The sequence below is a fragment of the Somniosus microcephalus genome, chromosome 30 (genome assembly GCF_052327205.1).
Source record: "Somniosus microcephalus isolate GS21.2 chromosome 30, FLI_Smic_1.0, whole genome shotgun sequence".
NCBI classification, from domain to species: domain Eukaryota; kingdom Metazoa; phylum Chordata; class Chondrichthyes; order Squaliformes; family Somniosidae; genus Somniosus; species Somniosus microcephalus.
In genome coordinates, this window is record NC_141016.1 from 15,424,817 (window position 1) to 15,450,097 (window position 25,281).

Genomic DNA, 25,281 nt, shown 5'->3' on the forward strand with positions numbered 1-25,281 from the left:
ATGTGGACAGTGGAGTTCTAGATAGTTGGGAGTTTGGGCTTCCATCAAGCCAAATATTGGAGAAGTTGAACGTAGAAACGATGGGGAAGATGAGAGTTTCTGCAGGGGGACCAAGGTAGGGCTAGAGGTGGGCAATGTCACATCCTGTTGACCCTGAGCTGAGCTTCAGGTCAAACAAGGCAATAAGGTTACACACTATTGTGTTCAGGCCAAATGAACAGCTGGAGGGAGGGATGGATGGAAGTGGGCTAGTTATGGAGTTTTGCTTTTGTCAATATTAAACTGGAGCAAGTTCCGGCTCATCCACGACCTGACGTTGGACAAACAGTGGGTCAAACAGTCAGTTACAGACTTTGTAAATCCAATTTATTAGGGTTCAGCTCATCCATATCCATCAAGACTCTTGAACATTAGTATCTTCTCAATGAGTTTCACCACAGAATGCTCCAGAACTACTGCCCATGGACACAGACATGTATTGAAAGGCAACAACTTGTCTGGACTGCACACGGGGCTCACAGTGTGATAGGATGGAGATTGAATAGTCTCTGGCGAGGAAATGAAAAGCTACAGACTTGGACATGCGATACAAACATCAGGCCTGTGTACACACAGTCGGTTCAAGAATTACCATCCTAGCAATCAGCATCAATGAATTGAGTAGATCTACATTTTGTGGTACAAAATGATTTATTCCTATTAAAAAAATATTTTATCTGTGTGCCGACTCAGTATTTTGTTATTGTAGCCTATACAGTTTACATCTCACCTTGTGTAGTATGTACTATTGGAGGAAAATGTCACAGTTAATTGGGGCTATGCATCGTGGAGTGCAACGTGCAAGGATGGTGAAGGGATAAGTTTATCATGCATGGTAACGTGAGGGGTGCTTCAACCCATCTTCACGAGAGCTCAGTATCTGTGAGCAGGTCAGTCAGCTCATTGACTTGAGAACCAGCCTCCTGGCATTGACGTCTCGCCCTTGGATCTAGGATGTGTGCAGAAACTTCTGCCTGAGAGTACAGCTATAAACATTTATCACCCCTTCCACTGCAGTCTCACTCTATGATCTGGCCAGCCCTGAACTCAGATCTCCTGGGAGAATTGAACCTACGACAGATAATAGCCACCATTAGCGCTTTCTCTTAAGAGGCCCCAACATTGTGGTTAAGCAATATCCTCTACAGGGCATAACAACCCAGGCAGCAGTGGAGGCACATGACAACATATTTAGTCATAGAGTCATACAGCACGGATAGAGGCCCTTCGGCCCATTATTTCTCTAACAACACTCCAAGCTGAATGGATCTGCCACCTTCTGAATTCCTACAGTTTTCCCTCAGAATATGGGCATTGCTGGCAAGGCTGGCATTTATTACCCATGCTCAGGACATCATGAATAGCACGTTTATGGAGTTGGACACACCGCAGGTAGAGGTTGGACAGGAAGAAAGGGAACGGGTGACCAACAGGCAGAGTACTAGATGCAGGCAGGTAGTGCAGGGGTCCCCTGTGGCCATCCCCCTCTCCAACAGATACACCACTTTGAGTACTGTTGGGGGGGATGGCTTATCAGAGGAAGGCAGCAGCAGCCAACTTCCTGGCACCAGGGGTGGCTCTGCTGCACAGAATGGGAGGAAAAAGAGGGGTAGAGCTATAGTAATAGGGGATTCAATTGTAAGGGGAATAGATAGGCGTTTCTGCGGCCGCAAACGAGACTCCAGGATGGTATGCTGCCTCCCTGGTGCAAGGGTCAAGGATGTCTCCGAGCGGCTGCAGAACATCTTGGAAGGGGAGGGTGAACAGCCAGTTGTCGTGGTGCATATAGGCACCAACGATATAGGTAAAAAGCGGGATGAGGTCCTAAAAGCGGAATATAGGGAGTTAGGAGATAAATTAAAAAACAGGACCTCAAAGGTAGTAATCTCAGGATTGCTACTAGTGCCACGTGCTAGTCAGAGTAGAAATAGAAGGATACTTCAGATGAATACGTGGCTAGAGGAATGGTGCCAGGGGGAGGGATTCAAGTTCCTGGGACATTGGAACCGGTTCTGGGGGAGGTGGGACCAGTTCAAACCGGACGGTTTGCACCTGGGCAGGGCTGGAACCGATGTCCTAGGGGGAGTGTTTGCTAGTGCTGTGGGGGAGGGTTTAAACTAAAATGGCAGGGGGTTGGGAACCTGAGCAGGGAGACAGAGGAAAGGGAAACAAGGATAAAAGCAAAAGATAGGAAGGAGAAAAACAAAAGTGGCAGTCAGAGAAATCAACGGTTTAAATCAAACATGGCCACAGTAAATAATAATTCTAATAGGTCTAAGAGCGTTAAAAAAACAAGCCTGAAGGCTTTGTGTCTTAATGCGAGGAGCATTTGTAATAAGGTGGATGAATTGGCTGCGCAAATAGTGGTAAACGAATATGATTTGGTTGGGATTACGGAAACGTGGCTCAAGGATGGCCAAGACTGGGAACTCAACATCCAGGGGTATTCGATATTCAGGAAAGATAGGCAAAAAGGAAAGGGAGGTGGGGTAGCATTACTGGTTAAAGAAGGGATTAACACAATTGTAATGAAGGATATTAGCTCTGATGATGTGGAATCTGTATGGGTAGAATTGAGGAATACTAAGGGGAAAAAAACGTTAGTGGGAGTGGTATATAGACCTCCAAACAGTAAGGCGGAGGTTGGGGATGGCATTAAAAGGGAAATTAAAGAAGCATGCAATAAGGGCACAGCAGTCATCATGGGTGACTTTAATCTACATATAAATTGGGCCAACCAAATTAGTAACAATACTGTGGAGGAGGAATTCCTGGAGTGTTTACGAGATGGTTTCCTGGACCAATATTTCGAGGAACCAATCAGAGATCAGGCCATCTTAGACTGGGTATTATGTAACGAGAAAGGATTAATTAGCAATCTTGTTGTACGAGGCCCCTTGGGTCGGAGCGATCATAATATGATCGAATTCTTCATTAAGATGGAGAACTAAGTAGTTGACTCAGAGACTAGGGTCCTCAATTTAAATAAAGGAAACTACGATGGTCTGAGGAGCGAGTTGGGTAGGATTGATTGGGGAATGGCACTCAAAGGGTTGATGGTGGATAAGCAATGGCAAACATTCAAAGACCGAATGGATGAGCTACAGAATTTGTTCATCCCAGTTTGGCATAAAAATAAAACAAAAAAGGTGACTCAACCGTGGCTAACAAGGGAAATTAGGGATAGCATAAGATCCAAGGAGAGGACATATAAATTGGCCAGAAAAAGCAATAATCCTGAGGACTGGGAGCAGTTTAGGATTCAACAAAGGAGGACAAAGGGATTAATTAAGAAAGGGAAAATAGAATATGAGAGTAAGCTTGCAGGGAACATAAAAACTGACTGTAAAAGCTTTTATAGATATGTGAAGAGAAAAAGATTGGTGAAGTCAAACGTAGGTCCCTTGCAGTCAGAATCAGGGGAATTTATAATGGGGAACAAAGAAATGGCAGACCAACTAAATACATATTTTGGTTCTGTCTTCACAAAGGAGGACACAAATAACCTCCCAGAGATGCTGGGGAACATAGGGTCTGATGAAAGGGTGGAACTGAAAGAAATCAGTATTTGTAGGGAAATGGTGTTCGGAAAATTGATGGGACTGAAGGCCGATAAATCCCCAGGGCCTGATAATCTACATCCCAGGGTACTTAAGGAAGTGGCCCTAGAAATAGTAGATGCATTGCTGGTCATCTCCCAGAACTCGATAGACTATGGAACAGTACCCATGGATTGGAGGGTAGCTAATGTTACCCCACTATTCAAAAAAGGTGGTAGAGAAAAAGCGGGGAATTATAGACCAGTAAGCCTGACATCGGTAGTGGGGAAAATGCTAGAGTCCATTATAAAAGATGTAATAGCAGAGCACTTGGAAAGCAGTGACAGGATCAGACAAAGTCAACATGGATTTACAAAAGGTAAATCATGCTTGACTAATCTACTGGAATTTTTTGAGGATGTAACTGGTAAAATAGATAAGGGAGAACCAGTGGATGTGGTATATTTGGACTTTCAGAAGGCTTTCGATAAGGTCCCACATAAGAGATTAGCGTGCAAAATTAAGGCACATGGGATTGGGGGCAAGGTATTGACTTGGATAGAGAACTGGTTGGCAGACAGAAAGCAAAGAGTTGGAATAAACGGGTCATTTTCCGAGTGGCAGGCAGTGACTAGTGGGGTACCGCAAGGATCGGTCCTAGGACCCCAGCTGTTCACAATATATATTAATGATCTGGACAAGGGAATTGGATGTAATATCTCCAAATTTGCAGACGACACAAAGCTGGGTGGGAGGGTATGCTGTGAGGAGGATGTCGTGAAACTCCAGCACGATTTGGACAGGTTGGGTGATTGGGCAGAAACATGGCAAATGCACTATAATGTGGATAAATGTGAGGTTATCCACTTTGGTGGCAAAAACAGGAAGGCAGATTATTATTTGAATGGCAATAGATTGGGAGAAGGGGAAGTGCAAAGAGACCTGGGTGTTCTTGTGCACCAGTCGCTGAAGGTAAGCATGCAGGTGCAGCAGGCGGTTAAGAAGGCAAATGGTATGTTGGCCTTCGTAGCAAGAGGGTTCGAGTACAGGAACAAGGATGTCTTGCTACAGTTGTACAGGGCCTTGGTGAGACCGCACCTTGAGTATTGTGTGCAGTTTTGGTCGTCTTACCTGAGGAAGGACGTTCTTGCCATGGAAGGAGTGCAGCGAAGATTCACCAGGCTGATACCTGGGATGGCAGGAATGACGTATGAGGAGAGATTGTGTCGATTGGGCTTATACTCACTGGAGTTTAGAAGATTGAGAGGGGATCTCATCGAAACCTATAAAATTCTGTCAGGCCTGGACAGACTAGATGCTGGAAGGATGTTTCTGATGGCCGGGGAGTCCAGAACCAGGGGTCATAGTTTAAGGATAAGGGGTAAGCCATTTAGGACTGAAAGGAGGAGGAATTTCTTCACCCAGAGAGTGGGTAACCTGTGGAATTCTCTGCCACAGAGGGCGGTGGAGGCCAGTTCATTAAATATATTCAAGAAAGAGTTGGATATATTTCTTAAGGCTAAAGGGATCAAGGGATATGGGGAGAAGGCAGGGGCAGGGTACTGAATTTGGATGTTCAGCCATGATCTCATTGAATGGCGGAACAGGCTCGAAGGGCCGAATGGCCTACTCCTGCTCCTATCTTCTATGTTTCTATGTTTCTATCCCTAGTTGGCCTTGAGAAGGTGGCAGTGGGCCTTCTTCTTGAGCCGCTGCACTCCACGAGGTGAAGGTACTCCCACAATGCTGTTAGGTAGAGAGTTCCAGGATTTTGTCCCACCAACGATGAAGGAACGGCCGATATACATTCAAGTCAGGAAGGTGTGTGACTTGATGGGGAACTTGGAGGTGTTGGTGTTCCTATGCACCTGTTCTCCTTTTTTCGAGATGGTGGAGGTCATGGGTTTGGGAGCAGCTTAAAGATACCTTGGTGCCTTTCTGCAGTGCATGCTGTACATAGTACACACTGCAGCCACAGCACGCGGCGGCTGCAGTGTGTACTATGTGTAAGCTGTTGGGAGGAGTGCTGATTAAGTGGATTGCTTTGTCCTGGATGCTGTTGAGTTTCTTGAGTGTTTTTGAAACTGCACCCATCCATGCTAGTGTAGAGTATTCCATTACAATCCTGACTGATTAGCTCTGTCTGTAGCATGCTGCTTCGCTGTTTAGCATTGATATCGTCCTGTGTTGTCGCTTCACCAAGTTGGCAACTCATTTACAGATATGCCTGGTGCTGTTCCTGGCATGGTCTTCCAGACTCCTTGACATGAATCTTGTCATTCATGTGGAAATGACTTATGTAATAATACTGGGCGGCCTGCTGGTGGCATTGTCCAGGGAGAGTATAACTACTCGGGCACGGGCCCAGCTTGCTCAGGGTATTCTTTAACAGGAACTAGTGAAGGACACAACTAGATCTCCATGTTGAAAAACAGTTGATTAAAGCCTTGTTTAATACTCAGACCAAGTGCCTAGTAGTTTTCTTACGTCACTCCTCTTTCCACTCGGGTTGGTAATCTGGTTCGATGGTGATGGAGGAGTGAGCGATTTCCCGGGCCATAACATTACAGATTGTGGTGAAATACAATTCTGCTGCTGCTGATGGCCCAGGGCACCTCATGATGTGCCCAGCTTTGAGCTTCTAGATCTGTTCTTAATCTGTGCCACTTAACATGACAGTAGTGCCACACAATACGATGGAGGTTGTTGCTACTCTGTGGTTGTTCTTTAACTGCAGCCTTCTCTTTTGTGGTTTCCTTCACATTTGGCTGTTTCATGGCCTCCACCTGGATTCTTTTAACCTGTAAATTCCATTCACACTCTATGGCTTCCTCCCAGGCCGCCCTCTTGGATTAGGCAGATCTGAATAATGCAGGACTCTTGACCGTGACCTCGTCCTGAGTCAGGTTCACTGAATGCGATGTGAATCTGCCTTGCTGCTTTTTTTTTGTGTTCACTGACTGTTTTTTCTGATCAGTTCAGATAAGATAACTACTCCAGGGCAACTTCTATCGATGTTTGGGCATCTTCACTTACTGCCGGCAGGCCTTAGGACTGGTGATATATGTGACATAGGAAATTAATGCAAATACCAGCACAGAGCAGTCAGAAGAGGCCTTAACACCACCTGCCAATGTGAAAATAGGCTCTGGTGAGAGTAGCTGCGTTAGCTGCCTAACATTTACAGAAGGACTGTTGGAGCTGCCCCTCAATCTTCTCTATCGGTGCAAAGTATCTGTACAGCACTGAAGTTTCACGCACCACTTCTCCTGACTGTGGAACTCTCCGAGGCAACATTGTTTAATGGACACTGCCCTTTCACAGAGAGGTACAAATGTAGAGTTAACTATCACTTGTCGAAGCATAGGGCTGGATTTTGCCAATGGAGTGCTTTTGGAGGCGGGACTCCCACTTGTCGGGTTTTAGTCCCGCCTCCATCGACTTCTGGCCAACCCACGCTATTTTCCCTTGATTGACCTTGTTAAGTCCGCCCAGCAGGCTTAGCAGGCCAATTAAGGGGAAGCCGGTTACAGAGAATGTCAGCGTATGACATTTCATCTGTCAAAAGTTTCTGACAGATGAATTGTCATCGTTTGACAGCTCTGTGAAGCTGTCAAACACTGACATTCTCTGTAGTTTGATGAGTTCTTGTATTCAAGACTCATCAAACCTCTTTCTTTAGCAAAAATTAGATGGTTGTTACATCGGAGAATGCAGCAGCCATCGGTCATCTCTGCCGCGGAGATGCGAGACTCTCCGTATCCCCAACGATTGAAGCCTGCAGGAAGAAACAAAGGTAAGTAAACTTTTTCTAACACTTTCCACTTACCTCACATACTCACCTCTCCACACTTGCACCCATCACTTACCTTAGCTACCTGTTAACAGGCAGTTAAGTGGCTGTCATCCCCTTCCCGCCTCCGGGAGACGGGACCCGGCGCGGGTCAGCTACCCGCCTCCCGGGAAGATGGCACGGAGGCAGGTTGGGGGTGGGATGGGCACCCTCCCCCCAGATTCTGCCATTTTTCTGGCAGTCCCGCCTCCCCAGGGCTGGCAAGATCACGCCCATAGTAGCTGGAGCATGAATCAGTCTATGCAGAAGGTATAACTTGGCTATTTGGTGCCCAGTACAATTTCTGAAAATCCTTTTTTTGGTCCCAGCAACCACCAGGGCCAATTCTAGAAAGAAAGAATGACTTGCATTTCTATAGCGCCTTTCACGACCTCAGGACGTCTCAAAGCGCTTTACAGCCAATGAAGTACTTTTGAAGTGTAGTCACTGTTGTAACGTAGGAAGTTCTGAGAGACACTGGTCTTAGTTACGGTCGCCTCAGTTGTAATCCAAATGCACACAAAAAAAGTCGCAATCTGCCAACGTGTTAGATTGCAATGTAACCTTAGTGCTATGATAAAGGAGTTAAGATACAGATCAGCCATGATCTAATTGAATGGCGGAACAGGCTCGAGGGGCTGAATGGCCTCCTCCTGTTCCTACGCAACCTCAATCTGTGTAATACAATGAAAGGGTCATCTGTCCGTTTTACCGTTGATTTATACGATTTTGATTGAGGAGGGATAAATCATTGAGATCTTAAAAATTGAAACTTGTCTTAATGTTTTTAATTGAAAAAAGATCTCCAAAGGTAACGTTAAAACATTTTTCTACTTTTATAAAGCATAATCAAATGTCAGAAGTTCCAGCAACATACAGTCAGCAAAACATCAATCTTTGTTACCTAACCTCTGAACCATTGTCTTACATACTTTAAACAGAAACTGCAGAAAGCGCTGCACCAGTTGCAGCACACACACAGTGCATCATCATCACTCATGACACTCTGGTTGCTCCGGGATACAGTCTCTTTGGAATTTATTTTCTGAGTACAGGAAACTTTTTTTTATCCGGCACGGACGGGACCGACGTGGTGCCGGTTCATCAAAAATTCTGGATAACCGAAAGCTATAGTAAAAGATACGGAGCTAAGAGCTCCGTATAAAGCAACAAACCCTGTTGCTAGCTTCAGAACAATGGCCACAAGTTGCAAGCGTCTCTGTAGCTTAGCAACAGCTGCAGCCACACTCTTGCACAGCAACAAATGGAGGAAGGCAAGTAATAAAAGTTACCTGAACCTACTCCTGAATTTTGCTGGTTAACCGAGATTTCCGGTTATTTAGGTGCCGGTAAATCGAAAGTTTCCTGTAGATGATTTGATGAGATATCTAGTGCTGGACGATACTGGTTCAGTGCCTGTACATTAAATACAACTTGTCTAAACCCTGGAACTCTCATTCAAACTACTTTTCAGAGGAAGCCACTGATGTGACGTATTCGATTACTGATTTGATGGCAGACATTAGTGACTGACGGAAATTCATGCACAGCTCTCTGGCTCAACTCTATATATCAATCCTCAGTGGGTGAAGCAGAAGTAGGAATTAATACCCAGGGACCCCATTGCTTGGTGTGGGTAATTACTGCCATAAGGTGATGTTGCAAGTTGAACCCATGTTGGGTTCTTCCTGTGTTCAATCACATCAGAGAATATTTATCTGTACTGTTCAAAATATAACTGCAGCTTTCTTGGGAGGGGGTGGGGGCATGGGGAAGAAGAAATATTCTCTGAACATCGAATACAGCCACAATCACCCATACAGGTTCCAGGAAAGGGCTTTTACACTTGAAAGGAGTTCTCACGCGCCACTTCTTTTTTGGTTTCTCCTGAATTCATATTTCCTTCTGCAACTTTCTCTGCTTTCCCCATCTTTCATGAAGGTGCTGCATGATGCACCAGGTTTCAGTTGTGTGTGTGTGTGTGTGTGGGGGGGGGGGGGGTGCGCAGGGGGGCGGAGTTGTTGGCAGCAATGTTCCCTTTAAGCTGGAGGTCCCGCGCAGCCCGGGACTGGCTTTTCATATCGGAGATTTCGCACATGCGGGGAACATTGTTTGGCCCGCCATGTTTTCAAGTCAATATAACAGCTTAATTTATTACCTCTCGGGAGAAGAGCCCCTAATTGCAGGAAGAGTAAATGTTCATCAAATTCAGTGGTTTGAAATATTACAACAATCTGTAAATGACAGACAACTCCTGAGAAGTTCAGTCACAACATTAGAAAAGAAAGAAAGACTTGCTTTTATATAGCGCCTTTCACGACCACCGGATGTCCCAAAGCGCTTTACAGCCAATGAAGTATTTTTGAAGTGTAGTCACTGTTGTAATGTGGGAACTTTGTGAAGCCTGTTTAATATAGTGTGAATATAGACAGAATTGCTCAGTTATTAGAACTCTATCCTGATTGTAATTTTCCAGTAAACATTTTTGTGAAATCTTTCTTGCCATTATTATTATTATTATGGCCATTAAAGCCCGTGTGCAGGCTTCTGGAACAGCACCTTGGTCAGCCCGAGTCGCTGGTTGTAACGTGAACACTCTCAGACCAAGAAAGATCACCGAGTCACAGAGAGTGAGTTTATCAGCTGTAAACAAAGTTGAGGACCAATGCTCCCACTGGGTCAGAAACATCCTCCCAGCTCACCGTATATTTGTTGTTATTGGATACACTGCTGAGAATCAGGGAATGTTTCCCAAAACCGAATGGACTGATTAATTTGCACTGTCAGGAAATTGCAATCTGTTCATTTCTCTTCCTCCTCCATGCTTGTATCAGTCTCATAACTGTGGCAAGAACCCTAAATATTGGGTAAATGGATATTTTAGTCTTAACACACTTTAATTTGACATCAAGGAAACAGTGACAAATATAAATGTAATAAATACTAACCGAATTTTCCAGGATCCATTTTCTTGAAATGCGTATTGTCGTTATTATTATGGCCATTATTGCCTGTGTGCAGATGGATGGAGGGCGAGAGTGACATTAACCTTCTTGTGAAGGGGGGGGGGGGGGAGCGAGGGAAGAAGAGGGGCAAGATTGACACTGAGCCTGTCCCTCTTTGGAGGAGGACCAAGGCCAAAGCTGACCCCTTGTGGAAGAAAGCGAGACCAACACTAAACTCCGATGGAGTACAAGTTAGGGTTTCATTAACACCACCCCTGTGGGGGGGGAGGTGAGACCAACATTGACCCTACCCCGCGAGGGAGATGAGGGACTAGGCTGACACTGACCCCTTGTGGGGGAGAGATTGGAAGATGCAATTGGGATGGTGGGGGGAGGAAAAGAGGTAGGTAGACATAAGCACTGACTGACCTGATGGCTCCCATTGGTTGGTTGGACATGGTTCAATTGATTCTCCAGGAAAGATTCCATATCATTGATCTCCAATGAGGCGTGTTCAACCGTCGATTCATGGGGCATCTGCAAAAGGGAAATATCCTTCAGTAATCAATGAAGCCATACCATAAACTACGAAGATCTTGGGCAGCTGGTACCACTCCACAAGTACAGAAGACTCTTTTAGCTTAATACATAATTGTCCGTTAAACATAATTGCCCGCAATTTGCGGTTAGCAGTGAAGCGAAGGCGTTCGGCGCTGGCCCCCGACGTACGCTTTGCGCAAGGATCTCCCTGTGTCGAGAACTTTGGGTGTTCCGGCATTCAATTCAAATCGACGCAGTATAGTGGGGGTCCCCTTGTGCGAGCTGCTGTGACGCCAACAAGCTGTCTAAGCAGCCAATCAAAACGCAGAATTCGCACAGACAGCGAAGGAGGAAGTGAGGAAGCTCTTAAAATTCTAACTTTTTTAAAATGTTCGGGAGAGCAAAACAAAAATTGGGGCTCTCACATGGGGAAAAGGCAAACCTAATAAAGATGATCAAACTTTAAAAAGTTTCTTAAAAATTTTAATTTTTATTAAAATGGACAAATTTCACACTGCACAAAATTAAAATTAGTTTTCCAGGCCCTTAACTTTTGTTTAGCAGTAATAACGCTGTCAAAACCCCAGATACACCTAATCCATAATTTCTTCTCTCGACCCCACCACAGTGTCTAAATTGTCAGGCTGCTTGTCCGACATACAGTTCTGGATGAGCAAATATTTTCTCCAGTTAAATATTGGGAAGACCGAAGCCATTGTTTTCGGTCCCCACCACAAACTCCGTTCCCGAGCCACTGCCTCCATCCCTCTCCCTAACATCTGTCTGAGGCTGAACCACACTGTTCGCAACCTTGGTGTCATATTTGACCCTGAAGTGAGCTTCCGACCACATATCTGCAGCATAACAAACTACTTCCATCTCCATAACATCGCCCGTCTCCGCCCTTGCCTCAGCTCATCCGCTGCTGAAACCCTCATCCATGCCTTTGTTACCTCTAGACTATTCCAACACACTCCTGGCTGGCCTCCCACATTCCACCCTATGTAAACCTGAGGTCATCCAAAACTCGGCTGCCCGTGTCCTAACCCGCACCAAGTCGTGCTCACCCATCACCCCTGAGCTCGCTGACCTACATTGGCTCCCAGTTAAGCAATGCCTCGATTTCGAAATTCACTCGGGAACTGACAGCCTCACACCACCGACTGAAACGGCTGATAAGCAGGTTGCACTTAACCTGAACCCAGTGGCGGCAGCAGTTACTCTTAAGCCTGCCACCTCCAAAGAGAGTGAGGTGTAATGTACACAGTGGGGAGAGTTTTAACCCCGCAGGAGGGGCTGGGGGTGTGTGGGGGGGGGGGGATTAATTATTAAAAATCTGAAACCTGACTCCAACGTGCTACAAACGCGCCCGCTTCCAGTTTAACCCTGGCAGGTTGGAGGGCGGGCAAGTAACCAGCTCCCGAGAGATGGTTCAGTAATTGAAATATGTTAATGAGGCTGCATGCCTCAGATTTTAGCAGCCTCTTAGATGTAATGGCTGCAGGCCAGGTTTCCCAGGGCACGGGAAACCCGGCAGCGGAAGGGAGGCGAGCACGGCCAGCAGTTAAATGCTTTTTACAGGACTGCTTGTGGGCCAGAAGAAGCAGGAGTGCTTATCCCCTGCCCTCCGCACCCTCTCCCCGGCCCCGAAGTGTCCAAGCTAACCTGCCGCAATCGTCCTCCCTCTCATACAATCCACTGCCTCCCCCCCCCACCCCCCGTGATCCGATGCCCCCCCCCATAATCTCCAGGCTGACTCGCGATCTGATGTACCCCCCCCCCCACATGATCTCCCCCACCCACCATCTCTCCCTCCCTTCTCTCAGGTCCCCAGCTGATGCCCTCTAGCGCAGGTCTGCCCACCCGACAGCCAGATAGCCTCTCAATCTGGCTGGATGCCGGCCAGAGGGAAAAAAATTCAAATGAGGTCCTGCTGCTAAATTCGGCAGGACCCCCACGTAACTCGTATCCCCAGGTTGCCTACAAGTCCCCCACTCCCCTCTCCCCCCGCCTCCCCGTAAAGCCTCCCAATGGCCGAGAATCGTTCACCTGGGCCATCTCAGCATTCACTACAGAGAATTACTCCGCGTGGAAAAGGTAATTGCCCTTGTTGAGAGCGTAGTGTATGGAGATGCTTACAGCCACTGCCAGATCGGGTACTGGCCTAATTAGTGTTCCTTTTAAACTCAAGTCTCCAAGCCTTGATTCTTTAACAAAACAGGTTGAGACAATGCCTGACTTACCAGTACAGGAGGTGCTCGGAACAGGTAGCTGAAAGGGTAGTACAGGAGATTTATACAAGAGGCAGCGTACAGGTCAGCGTAGCGCATCAGCTGACTGGCAAATAGTGTCTGTCTGGAGCCACATCGTAACAAACTTCCCATCTTTCCGTAGCACATGTCCATCTTGTGGGTCACTACCTGGAAGCATGTGAAAAAGTAAAGGCCCAATTACTGGTATAAAAAGGCACCCCACCTCCCTTCAGAACATTACCTCAAAAACACCACCCAACCTCCCACAGGATCACACAATAGGTTTGTATGAAGGCGGACGTTCAGCCCCTTTGATCTTATTCTCCTCGAATACCAGCCTTACCACCTTCCGATTGCAACACTTGTTAAAATGAATCCATAGTCCTGGACTCACCCATCCTTCCTGGCCACCCATTCCAGCCGCTGATCACCCTCTATGTAAAGAAGTGCTTCCTGGCATCTGATCTAAACTTCCCTTCACAGCCCTGAGCCTGCGTCCTCCTTTCTGCTGGTGAATTTGAAAATCTTGCTCTGGGTTTACCCTCTTTATCCCATTCAGTATCGTATATACCGCTGTACGGCCTCCTCTGAGACGTCTCTTTTTGACTTCAAAGGCTGTAGATTATTAAGTTGTTCCTTGTAGCTCTTCCCTCTGTCGCCAGGGGATCGATTAGCCTTATTGCTCAGTTGTGCGGCTCAGTGGGTAGCACCTTTGCCTCCGAGTCAGAAGGTTGTGGGTTTAAATCCCACTCCAGAGACTTCAGCACGAAAATCTAGGCTGACACTCCCAGTGCAGTGCTGAGGGAGTGCTGCACTGTCGGAGGTGCTGTCTTTTGGATGAGACGTTAAACCGAGGTCCCGTCTGCTCTCTCAGGTGGACGTAAAAGATCCCATGGCACTATTTCGAAGAAGAGCAGGGGAGTTATCCCCGGTGCCCTGGCCAATATTTATCCCTCAATCAACATCACTAAAACAGATTATCTGATCATTATCACATTGCTGTTTGTGGGAGCTTGCTGTGCGCAAATTGGCTGCTGCGTTTCCCACATTACAACAGTGACGACACTTCAAAAAGTACTTCATTGGCTGCAAAGTGCTTTGGGACGTCCGGTGGTCGTGAAAGGTGCTATATAAATGCAAGTCTTTCTTTTCTTTCTCTCCTCTGTACCTCCTCGAGAGCCTGAATGACCCCTTTATGTCACTGTGACCAGAACCGTGCACTGTATTCCTCTTACAGCCCGATCACAGCACTGTACAGCTTCATCTGGGGAATCTGAACACAACTGGTAATTGCCATCTGACACGCTACCGCCCTGGTGAGCAGTGAGTCAGTTTGCATTGCTGGCTCTCTCTCAACTAATAGAGGTTTTCAAGAACACAAAAGTGTAAATAGCGAAAGACTGTTTCCACTGGTCAGTGAATCAGTTGCAAGGGAGCACAGACTCAGAATTTTGTACCCAAGAAAATATCTAAGACAGGGTCTCATTAGCCATGTGTTCACATATCTGGACTGACAGTCCAGCGGGTATCAGTGTTTTGAGTGTTAAATAATTGAGACCATGTAGTCTATGCAACATGTCCCCATCAAACATGTGCTGTCAGTGACATCATCGGAGGCTTGTATTTCTATAGCGCCTTTCACGACCACCGGATGTCTCAAAGCGCTTTACAGTCAGTGAAGTACTTTTGAAGTGGAGTCACTGTTGTAATGTGGGAAACGCGGCAGCCAATTTGTGCACAGCAAGCTCCCACAAACAGCAATGTGATAATGACCAGATATTCTGTTTCTGTTATGTTGGTTGAGGGATAAATATTGGCCAGGATACCGGGGATAACTCCCCTGCTCTTCTTCGAAATAGTGCCATGGGATCTGATGTAAGAAAACTACTAGGCACTTGGTCTAAGCGTTAAACAAGGCTTTAATCAATTGTTTTTCAACATGGAGATCTAGTTGTGTCCTTCACTAGTTCCTGCTAAAGAATGTCCTGAGCAAGCTGGGCCCATGCCCGAGTATTTATACTCTCCCTGGACAGCGCCACCAGCAGGCCGCCCAGTATTATTTCATAAGTCTTTCCACATGAATGACAAGGTTCATGTCAGGATCTTTTACATCCACCTGAGAGAGGACGGGGCCTCGGTTTAACGTCTCATCCGAAAGACGGCACCTCCAACTGCCGAAGGGCCCCACTATTTTCTGGCGGGTTTCCCTCTCGCCGGCTCAGGAGAGCAGGTTAAAATGGCAACCCGTGGGAGTGCAGCGGGATTGGTGCGGGTATCATAACTGAGGTTAAAATTGGCCCTTATGTTTGTTTCTTTTCCTGACTGAATCAGCATCACGGGTGAGCTTTTTCTATCACAGAATCATGCATTTCACCCAATCCCTTGTCTGCAGGTTGACTATTTGAGCAGTTACTATCTTACAGGTTTCTATCGTTTATTAGCCAGTTGGAGCTGCTCCCCTTACCTTTATCTGTCTCTGAATTGAGGTGATATCAGGGCGTTCATTGCTGCTGCTGTCCAGATGCCTAAAGCAACAAAAACAAATATTAAGGCAAGGCCATTTCAACACCATCCTAACTTTACATATACTGCGGTTGCTCAGCATGTCGGACAAGAACTTGCTCACAACCTATTGGACAAGGACACACTTTCAAAAGTGCATCTTCACTCGTACTGATATAAGTTCATCTTTTATCTTTTACTGCTCATTTTTTAGTCACTTTTCTTAATAACATTCTTAAACCTAAAAGGCAGGTGACTTCTTTCAGGAGGAAAAATTTGGTTGCTCTGCGTCTCCCGTTAGCGCCCTGGCCGCGGTCTTCGGTAGCGCCCCCTGACTTACCGCCGGACGCTCTGTCCGACGGGGGTTGGGGGGCCTACCTGCGGCCGGGGCGGCGCTAGTTAAAGGGGAGGTGGCGGGCGGCCATTTTTGTTGCTGGCCGCCTGCCAGCACCTGTCCCTGTTGCTGTCCCCGGCCCCCGCGGTGTGCTGGCTGCTCTCCGTGAGCCCGGCGCTCCTCTTGAGTGCCGGGCTCGTTTGCTGGCACTCCCGATCCCTGGTGGCCCAGCTGGGCACCGGGACACGCTGCGCCAGGCCCCTCCCCTTTAATAAGGGGAGGAAGGCCTGCAGTACCGCAGCGCGACGTGCCGCAGCACCCGCGATATTGGCTCGCAGCGCCCCAAGAGGGACGTGGGGTGCTTCCAGTAGCGCCCCTCCTCCCTCGGGGCGCTACCTGGGAAAATCGGCCGCGGGGGGGGGGGCTAATTTTTACAGGGCGCTAAAACTAGTGCCCCAGCGAAGTTAGCGCCCCAAAGGGGGCGCGACTCAATTTTTCCCCCTCAGACTTTAGTCAGGACTGCTCCGAGCCAGACCAGTTCAGACCAAATTGCTGTGGGCTAGTTCATCTCTACTTTAATTCACTCTCTTCAGTGCAAACTCCGAGCCTGTCACTCGGGATTCAGTTCACTGGTCTGAAATGTTGCGATCTTGTACTTTCGCAGAGTAAAGGATCTATTCACAATGAATAGCTCCCAAATTCAGTGCCAATTCATCCCTGATTGCTCACTTACTTGTAAAGTTCAGCCAGAAATATATCAAGGTTACGAAGTTCTTCAAAAAGAGCTGCAAGGAAGGACAGGGTAAGATACTGCTTCATATCACACCGAGCTATATCGCTCAAAATCACAGATCACAAAGAACAAGAATTAATTTATATAACAGAAAATGCTGGAAACACTCAGCAAGCCAGGCAGCATCCGTGGAGAGAGAAACAGAGTTAACATTTCAGGTCTGGGATCCTTCTTCAGAACTGGAGAATGCTAGAGATGTAACAGGTTCTAAGCAGGTGCAGAGGAAAGGAAAGGGGGAGGGGAGGGGAGGAAGGAACAGTCTGGGCTAAGGTAGGAGGCAGGAGGGATAAAGGCCCAGAAATTCGGGTCCCAACGCGTGAGTAAGCACGGGGTACTCACGCGTGGACCCGATGGAAGTGCCGGTTTCTTGCATGCACTACGCATGCGCGGGAAACCGGCATTTCCGATCCTCTGAACGAAGGGGTTCAGAGGTCGAACGCATGTGCGCGGGAGTCTGCGCGTGCGCGTTGAACTTCCTTTTTTTTTCAGGTTTTTCCGTGCGTGAAGGCCTCTACATTTTACACATTTAAAAACCAGGCGTAAGGACTTCATTTTAAAAGGTAAGTGGTCAATTAATTAAAATTAGAACATTTTTTCCACAGGTTTATTATTTTTAAATACTTTACAGTAAGGTAAGTGTATTTTTAGCCCCGTTTTTTTATAAAATTATTTTTTTCAAAAATTTAAATTATTGTTTAAAATAGTTATTTAATGTTATTTATAGTTTATTTAAATAGTGTGATTTTTTTTCAAATTTATTTTAAGGTTAAGTACTGTTTTGGGCGCCCGGAGTTTTCATAAGTTTGACAGGTCTTTCTGTCAATCTCATGAATGGGCTTTTCCCTCCTCCGATTGGTTGCCCAGTGCTCACGTGATCCCAGCCGACGCATCGCACTAAGTACGCCGCTGGGTCACGCAAGCACAGCGCGCCGGGAGCTGGACCGGGCCACAGAGAGGAAATCCACGCAGGCCCAGGCCTCAACTGCCGGTGCGCTAGGTAAGTGTAGGTCGGGGGCTTGCACCCGCGGGAAGCCCCCAACAAGAATTTCTGGGCCAATATGTTGCAAATGGGGATGGCAAAAACATAAACAGCCTGAAAACTGGGGGCAGGGGTTATAGACTGAAATTGTTGACCTCAATGTTGAGGCCAGAAGGCTGTAAAGTGCCTAATCGAGAGATGAGGTGCTGTTCCTCGAGTGTAAGAGGCCGAGGACAGGGAGATCAGAGTGGGAGTGAAGCGGAGAATTAAAGTGACAGGCGACCGGAAGCTCGGGGTCACCCTTACGGACTGAACGGAGGTGTTCCGCAAAGCGGTCGCCCAATCTGCGTTTGGTCTCCCCAATGTAGAGGAGACCTCATCGTGAGCAGCGAATATACAGTATATTAAATTATAAATACTAAGTTAATTTATATAGTGCCTTTACTGTAGAAAGTCATCCCAAAACATTCACAGAAGCCTAATTAGACAAGAAGTAGATGCCAAGACAAAGAAGGAAATATTTGGAGGCCTGATGAAAAGCTTGGTCAAAGCGGTGGGTTTTAAGGATGGTCTAAAAGGAGGAGAGGAAGGTGACGATGTGGAGGGGTTTAGGAAGGGAATTCGAGAGCATGGGGCCGAGGTGGCTGAAAGCACAGCCGGCAGGTGTGGGGCAATGGGGAATTGGAGATGCACCAAAGGATCAGAGAGTCAAGGGGTGGTAGGGGGAGGTTCAGGGCTGCAGGAAGCTAGCGAGATAAGGAGGGGTGAGGCCATGAAGAGATTTAAACACAAAGATGAGAATTGTAAGTTGGAGGCATTAGGGGACTGGGAGCCAATGTAAGACTGCAAGGATAGGGGTGGCGGGGCAGCGGAACTCAGTGTGGGATAGGACATGAGCAGCAGAGCTTTAGATGAGCTGACGTTTACATAGGCTGGAGAAGCAGAGGGGTGGCGGGCACTGGAATAGTCGAGTCTGGAGGTGACAAAAGCATGGATGAGTATCTGCGGGAGATGGGCTGAGGAGAGGTAGAGCTGGGTGTTGCCGATGTGGAAACTGACCCCATGGGGGTGATTTTCATTCAGAAGTCGGCGGGACTACAACTTTCGGGGTTGTAGTCCCGCCTCCATCAAGATGCGGCCAATCCACGCAATTTTAACTTGATTGACCTTGTTGAGCCTGCCCAGCGGGCTCAGCAGGCCAATTAAGGGCCACCCGGCAACAGGTGACGTCACAGACTGAAATTTCATCTGTCAAGACGTTTTGACAGATGAAATATCAGCGTTTCACAGCTGCTTGAAGCTGTCAAACACTGACAGTCTTACTTCTAACCTGAGTCCTTCTACACAGACTCAGTTAGAAATCTCACCGGCACAGAAAGCTGCAGGCTGTCACGTTTGACAGATTGCAGCCATTCTGCTTTCTGTGCCGGTTAGATGATGGACTCCCGAAACCTAGAGGAAGGAAGGCTGAAAAGGTAAGTACAGGTAATTTAAACTTCTTTACACACTTTAGACACACCAAACACACTTACCTTTGCACTCATGCACCTATCACTCACCTGAACACCGACATCTCGACCCCTCCAAGCCCTTCAACCCGACGGCCCGACTCCTCTAACTTGGCGTGGTTTGGAGCCGTCGGGAATCCCACACATCAAGCTTTATAATAGGGATTAGGCTAAAAGCTGCCTGTTAACTACCTGTTAACAGGCAGTTAATTGTCACTAATCCCTTCCCGCCTCGGGTAGGCGTGTCCCAGTGCAGGGCGGGTACCGGCCTCCTTTGAAACTTACATGGAGGCGGGTTGGGGGCAGGATGGTGTCGGGACCCCCGAATTCAGGACTTTAACCCCCCGCACGTCTCCAATCCCGACTCCACGGGTCAATGAAAATCGACCCCCATGCCTTCAGATAATGGCCCGTATTTTCCGATCGGAGGCTTCCTGCGTGCGGAGGTCTCCGATTTGGAAATAATCTACGCCCTTACCTGAGGGCTCCGGAGGTCCGGACATTTCCTCTCCTGGGCCTCTCCAACTACGAAATGCGCAGAGGCCCAGGTATCCCAGGGGCGCAGGCGGTTCGCAAGCATCCCTGGGATCACGTGGGCCATGGGGAACCAATGGGAGAAGGGAATCTCCCTTCATACTTTTAACAGGTCTCTCAGCTTAGACCCATCAAAAGTGTGAACGGCGATCACTCCAAAAACACATCAAAACATGAAATACATTTTTTTTTAAACATCACTTTTTAAAATTAGTTAAAATTACATTAAATTAAATATTTTAGACAATTTAATTTTTTGGAAAAAAAATAAAAGTTTTTTACAGGGCTAAAAATAAACTTACCTTTTTAAAAGTATTTTTTAATTATAAATGAGTGAAATTTTTTTTAAAAACTTTTAAAAACTTTTATGCTGGTAAAAGCAGGCCTTACATTGCTTTTACCAGGCATAAGATTTTTTAAGGATTTCAGCGGGCGGAGGTTGTGCAGAAAGCAGAACTCTCTGCCCGCGGAGGCCCTTCTCCAGGGCAGGTGAAGAATCTGTCAAAAGGATTCTTGACAGATCGGAAGTGCTGGTTTTCAGTACATGTACTTCGCATGCCTAAAACCGGCACTTGCGAGGCTCCTACGGGTGCGTACACACCTCGTACACACCCGCAGGGATCGGAAAATATGGGCCAATGTCACCAAGACACAGCATGTCAATGAGGAAAAGGAGGGGGTCAATGGCAGATCCTTGGAGGATTCCAGGGGTAACTGTTGGAGTTGCTCTTGCTACAATCGGATAGGTAAGAGTGGAACCAAGCATGGGCAGTCCCACTGAGCTGGACAACAGAGGAAAGACATTAGAGGAGGGTGGTGTGGTCGACCATGTCAAAAGCTGTGGAGAGGTCAGGAGGGATAATGCACCATGGTTAGTCACAGAGAATGACTTTGGTTACAGCCATTGTGGTGCTGTGCTAGGGACGAAGAACCTGATTGGAAAGATTCAAACATGGAGTTGTGCGAAAGATGGGTACAGATTTGGGAAGTGACAACAACTTTGGAGAAGACAGGGAGTTGTAGATGGGGTGGCAGTTTGCAAAGACAGAAGAATCAAGAGTGGATTCTTGAGGAGGCAGGTGAGCATGGTGGGTTTAAAGGGAGTGGAACAGTACCTCAGGAGAGGGAATCATTTACAATGTCAGCCAGCATGGGGGCCAGAAAGGGAAGTTGGTTTGTCAGCAGTTTAGTGGGACTAGGGTCAAGGGTGCATAAGGTGGGCCATACGACAGAGTAATTGCATTTTTATAGCACCTTTCACAACCTCAGAACTTCCCAAAACACTTTAAAAGCCAATGAAGTACTTTTGAAGTGTAGTCATTGTAATGTAAGAAACGTGGCAGCCAATTTGCACACAGCAAGCTCCCACAAATAGCAATGTATTAAGGACCAAATAATCTGTTTTTTTTGTGATGTTGGTTGAGGGACAAATATCGGCCAGGACTTGGGGATAACTCCCCTGCTCTTCTTCAAATAGTATCATGGGATCTTTTACATCCACCTGAGAGGATAGACGGGGGCCTCGATTTAAAGTCTCATCCGAAAGACGGCACCTCCGACAGTGCAGCACTCCCTCTGCACTGCACTGGAGTATCAGTCTAGATTTTGTGCTTAAGTCTCCGGAGTGGGACTTAAACCCACGACCTTCTGACTCAGAAACAGATAGTGCTACCCACTGAGCCACGGCTGACACGCTGGAGAAGGTGAGGTCGGAGAGGGCAGGAGAGGAGATGGGAGAGAAACTAGAGCAAGACACGGGTTCAGGGCTGGATCAGGGATCAGCTTGGTGCGGGGATGGACGGGGAGGAAGGTTTGGCTTGGTAAGCAAGGGGAAGGGAGGATGCAGCTAGGGAAGCTGTACAGACGGTCTCAACCTTTGTGACAGAGATGTGCATGAGCCTCTTGCCATTGTTAGAGGTGAGAGTGGAGGAGGAGTGGAACGGGATTTAAGGAGATGGTTTGTAGTGGAGAAAAGAATCCAGATTGTCTTCGCTCTGCAGGAGGATCCTGGAGAAGTGACGAGTTTTGGCAGAGGAGTGAGGCCTGTCGTACTTGGTGGTCCAGCCAGATCTGGTGATGGAAGGCTAAACCAGTTGTGTGCCAGATACCCTCAAGTCTGCGCCCTTTAGACTTGAGGGTGTGAAGATGGGGGCCACACCATGGGTTCATGCTCACTGGAAACTGTATTTAGACTGACCAAATTCACTTCTTATAGAACCCTTACAGCAGGCAGCCTGAGCAGGATTCAAATTCAGAAGTGAAAGTTGGTATCTTTTTATGAAGTTAGAATGGTGGATAGGAAAGTTGGAAGCAGCTCCGGTCCCAGTTATTTTGAACTTACTGCTCTTCTCTGTCCAGACCCGCAGCTCATGTGCCAGTTCGGGTACAACCAGGAATGTCCTCCAGCCCCGCCGCTTCTTGGATTTGAGGATATCTCCAAAGATGTGATCTCCAATGTACAGAATATCTTTACCCTTCGCCCCCAGCAGGTCGCAGATCATGTCCGAAGACCCTAGGACAGCATTAGCAGGAGGATCTTTAGTCAACTCACTGTGTCTAAGACTTGGTAAATGACCAAGTCTACACCTTAAACTACAACCCACAAATGATATAGACATTTCACAACAAGGAAATAGGCCGTTTGGCCCAACCCATCCATGTTGGTGTTTATCCTCCACATAAGCACTGGGCCTAATCCCATGTACCTGCCACATTCTCAAATTCCTTTATTCCCCTTTCCTTGAACAACATATCTAGCCCATTCTTAAATGTTAACATGGTCTCTGCTTCGATCACTAACTCCGGTAGTGCATTCCACAGCCTCATAACCCTCTATGTAAAAATACTTCTTCTGCCCCTTGTCACAAATCTCTTGCATCTAATCTTATGTCCTAGTCCCCAACTTCTTACCCCTTTTTGTTTATTCCCATTGCCACGCACCATTCTTCAGCTGATAGGGCATGCAGCTGACCTGTGTGCAGACCCCACGTAATCACCTGCACAAGTCTCTGGCTCCCAGCTAGCAACATAGTCTGTACAACCTGCGTGGCAGTGACACCCATTGTGTGGTTGCAGAGGCAACCAGCAAAGATGATTTTGGATATTAAGAATTTAAGGTATAAGGAAAGTCAAGGAAATTGGGTTTGCTTGCTTTGAAAAAAATAGAGACTTACAGATTATGAAGGGGCAATTGATCTGGGGAAATTGTTCAATGTGGTGAAGAGTTCAAACCATGGGGGCACAAGTTAACTGTTAGGATATTAAGAGTAAGAAGGTAAGAATTTTTCACCCAAACGGTAATAGAATTGTGAAATAAGTTACCAGGGAAGGACACTGGGTTCAAGAGACAGTTGCATGTGTCTTTAGAGAGAGAGAGAAGGGATTGCAGGATATGGTGAGTAGGAGGTAGATGGGGTTGATCTATGAAAGGAGATGGACTTTTTGGATCTTGTTCCTAAAAGTCCTTACGCTCTTATGAACCACAGTGCAGTGCCTGGCCCTGTTGCTGTAGGCCTACCATTTCTAAGTAAAGATACTGGTGTGGCGGAGCCACCAAGAGACACTGGGCAATAAGTAATTATCCCTTTAACTACCATGTAGTGCAGCTGTGGACTGCACCTTCAAACTGTATGTAGTTTCTTGCATTTTCGCGTGATGACGTCATGACGCCGATCACGTGACCCCCCAGTTGGCGCGGAGAACATGATGACGTCATGACGTCAGCTTCCAGTACTTAGTAGCAGTCTTAGAGAGGCTGTGAGGCTGCACAGACCTGTTTACATCTGCTCCTGTAGTTTTACCAGTTAAGTTGTTTGTTTATTAAACTTGGTTATTTTATTTCACTGCGTCGAATTTCATTATTCGGATTCCGTTCCTACACTGGCCCTTAAATTCTGCAGGGGGTCTCTCAATTTCCTGCCATAACTTTGGCAGGAGACCAGCAAAACCCCCCAGAGAAATGGAGCAGATGGCTGAAAGCGGCCATTTACTGCGTTTCTCTGGGTTGGGGGGGGGGTCGTTCTGCTGAAGCTACGGGGAGGGACTGGGTGAACCCCCACAGAATTTCAAGGGAACTGTCTGGTGCTTTGCTCAGTGGCACCGATGGATACTATCCCCCCCTCCTACAGGTGTCATCTTTTGGATGGTTGGGAGTGAAATTGGTCTTGTGCAGTCGCGCAAGCCTGGAGATAGCGAATCAGCAGCCCGCTTCACGCCCCGCCGATTTTCCTTCCCGTTGTCTTACTGAAGGCCTGGGGTGTAAAACGGCCTGCCAATTCGCAATCGGCCACTTTGTGCTACCACCCAGGATCTATTTCACCCCCCTGCTAAACCAAAGTGCTATCAGGTGGATGTAAAAGATCCCATGGCACCGTTTGAAGAAGATTAAGGCGTTCTCCCTGTGTCCTCGCCAACATTTATCCCTGAACTGAACACCGCCAAACCGGATTATCTGGTCACTGATCTCATCATCTGTTTGTGGAACCTTGCTGTGCACAAACTGGCTGCCGCTTTGGGATGTCTTGAAGATGTGAAAAGCGTTATGTAAATGCAAGTTTTTCCTTTCTTCAGTCTGCAAACCATGAATTCCAGATGTAATGTACGGTAAGTTGTGCTGCTTGGAAGGGGACAATGGGTATCTGCGTTCTATGTAGCAGAGGATCAAACACGTGCTTGTCAACTGACGAAAAACCAACTAGTTACTATCCTCTTTATGGGAAGGGGTGGTGGCGGGGGGGCGGGCGGTGAGGGAGATAAGTGGGGTATCTTTGAATTCAAGGTAGTTCCAAGGTCGTACACCTGGTGATGGCAGACTCTGTAACCTGACCCCCTGCACCAAGCAGCTCCAGGGCCGTGCTGAAGATTGACCAGCCACTGATGAGATCTGGAGGTGTAGGCCTGTCACTGTGAGCTGGCATTCTTCCCACCGGGCTCCAGATGGTCTTGTAAGCCAATGCCCCCTTGAGTAAAGTAGTTCTAGCTGGATAAACAGTGGGAAGCTTACCAGTGCTCTGTTGTTTAAGTTCCAGCAGTACTCCTGTGCACACTTGTTAGCTCTGCCTAGGCTCTCTTAGGCTTGGGTAAGTGGGGTGCGTCCCTATGAGGAGAGAGTGTACACTCTGTGTCATGAATCTTATCATGACTCATGAAGTAACACTGGGCGGCCAGCTGGTGGCGCCGTCCACGGAGTATAAATACTCGGGCGTGGGCCCAGCTTGCTCAGGATGTTTCGGTAACCAGGAACTAGTGATGTAACTAGAAATCTCATGGTTTTGAAACAGTTGATTAAAGCCTTGTTTTATACTCAAACCAAGCTCTCAGTAGTCTTTTTACATCACTCTGTATCAGGCAAACAGAAATGATGGATTTCTCAGTAGCTTTGTTTAAAGACTTCAATGGGTTGTCAGTGTCAGACATTGTATAGGTTCAAGGTGTTTCCCTTCAGGGAGGAAATATATCGGCGCCCATGTGGCACTCACACACCCG

The 25,281-nt window shown here is 47.2% G+C and overlaps 1 protein-coding gene and 1 long non-coding RNA gene across 4 annotated transcripts in view; one reads left to right on the top strand and one right to left on the bottom strand.

Moving 5' to 3' along the window:
- Positions 1-8,181: 8,181 nt before the first annotated feature.
- Positions 8,182-25,281, bottom strand: part of LOC147097937 (cytosolic purine 5'-nucleotidase-like) — an 83,264-nt gene continuing 66,164 nt past the window's right edge. For 2 of the 3 annotated variants that reach the window (XM_085971027.1, XM_085971026.1), the window contains 6 exons: positions 22,139-22,309; positions 16,717-16,768; positions 15,612-15,672; positions 13,139-13,315; positions 10,785-10,892; positions 8,182-10,266 (listed from right to left, as the gene is read on the bottom strand). In XM_085971027.1, coding sequence (XP_085827153.1) covers positions 10,213-10,266; positions 10,785-10,892; positions 13,139-13,315; positions 15,612-15,672; positions 16,717-16,768; positions 22,139-22,309 — 623 coding nt within the window. In that variant the 3' untranslated portion in view covers positions 8,182-10,212. The remainder of the gene's footprint in view (positions 10,267-10,784; positions 10,893-13,138; positions 13,316-15,611; positions 15,673-16,716; positions 16,769-22,138; positions 22,310-25,281) is intronic. The other variant, XM_085971028.1, reaches the window with a different exon arrangement.
- LOC147097938 (uncharacterized) lies at positions 17,680-23,636 on the top strand. Its single transcript, XR_015074245.1, has 2 exons — positions 17,680-17,773; positions 22,156-23,636. It is a non-coding gene; the product is annotated as an uncharacterized LOC147097938 (long non-coding RNA).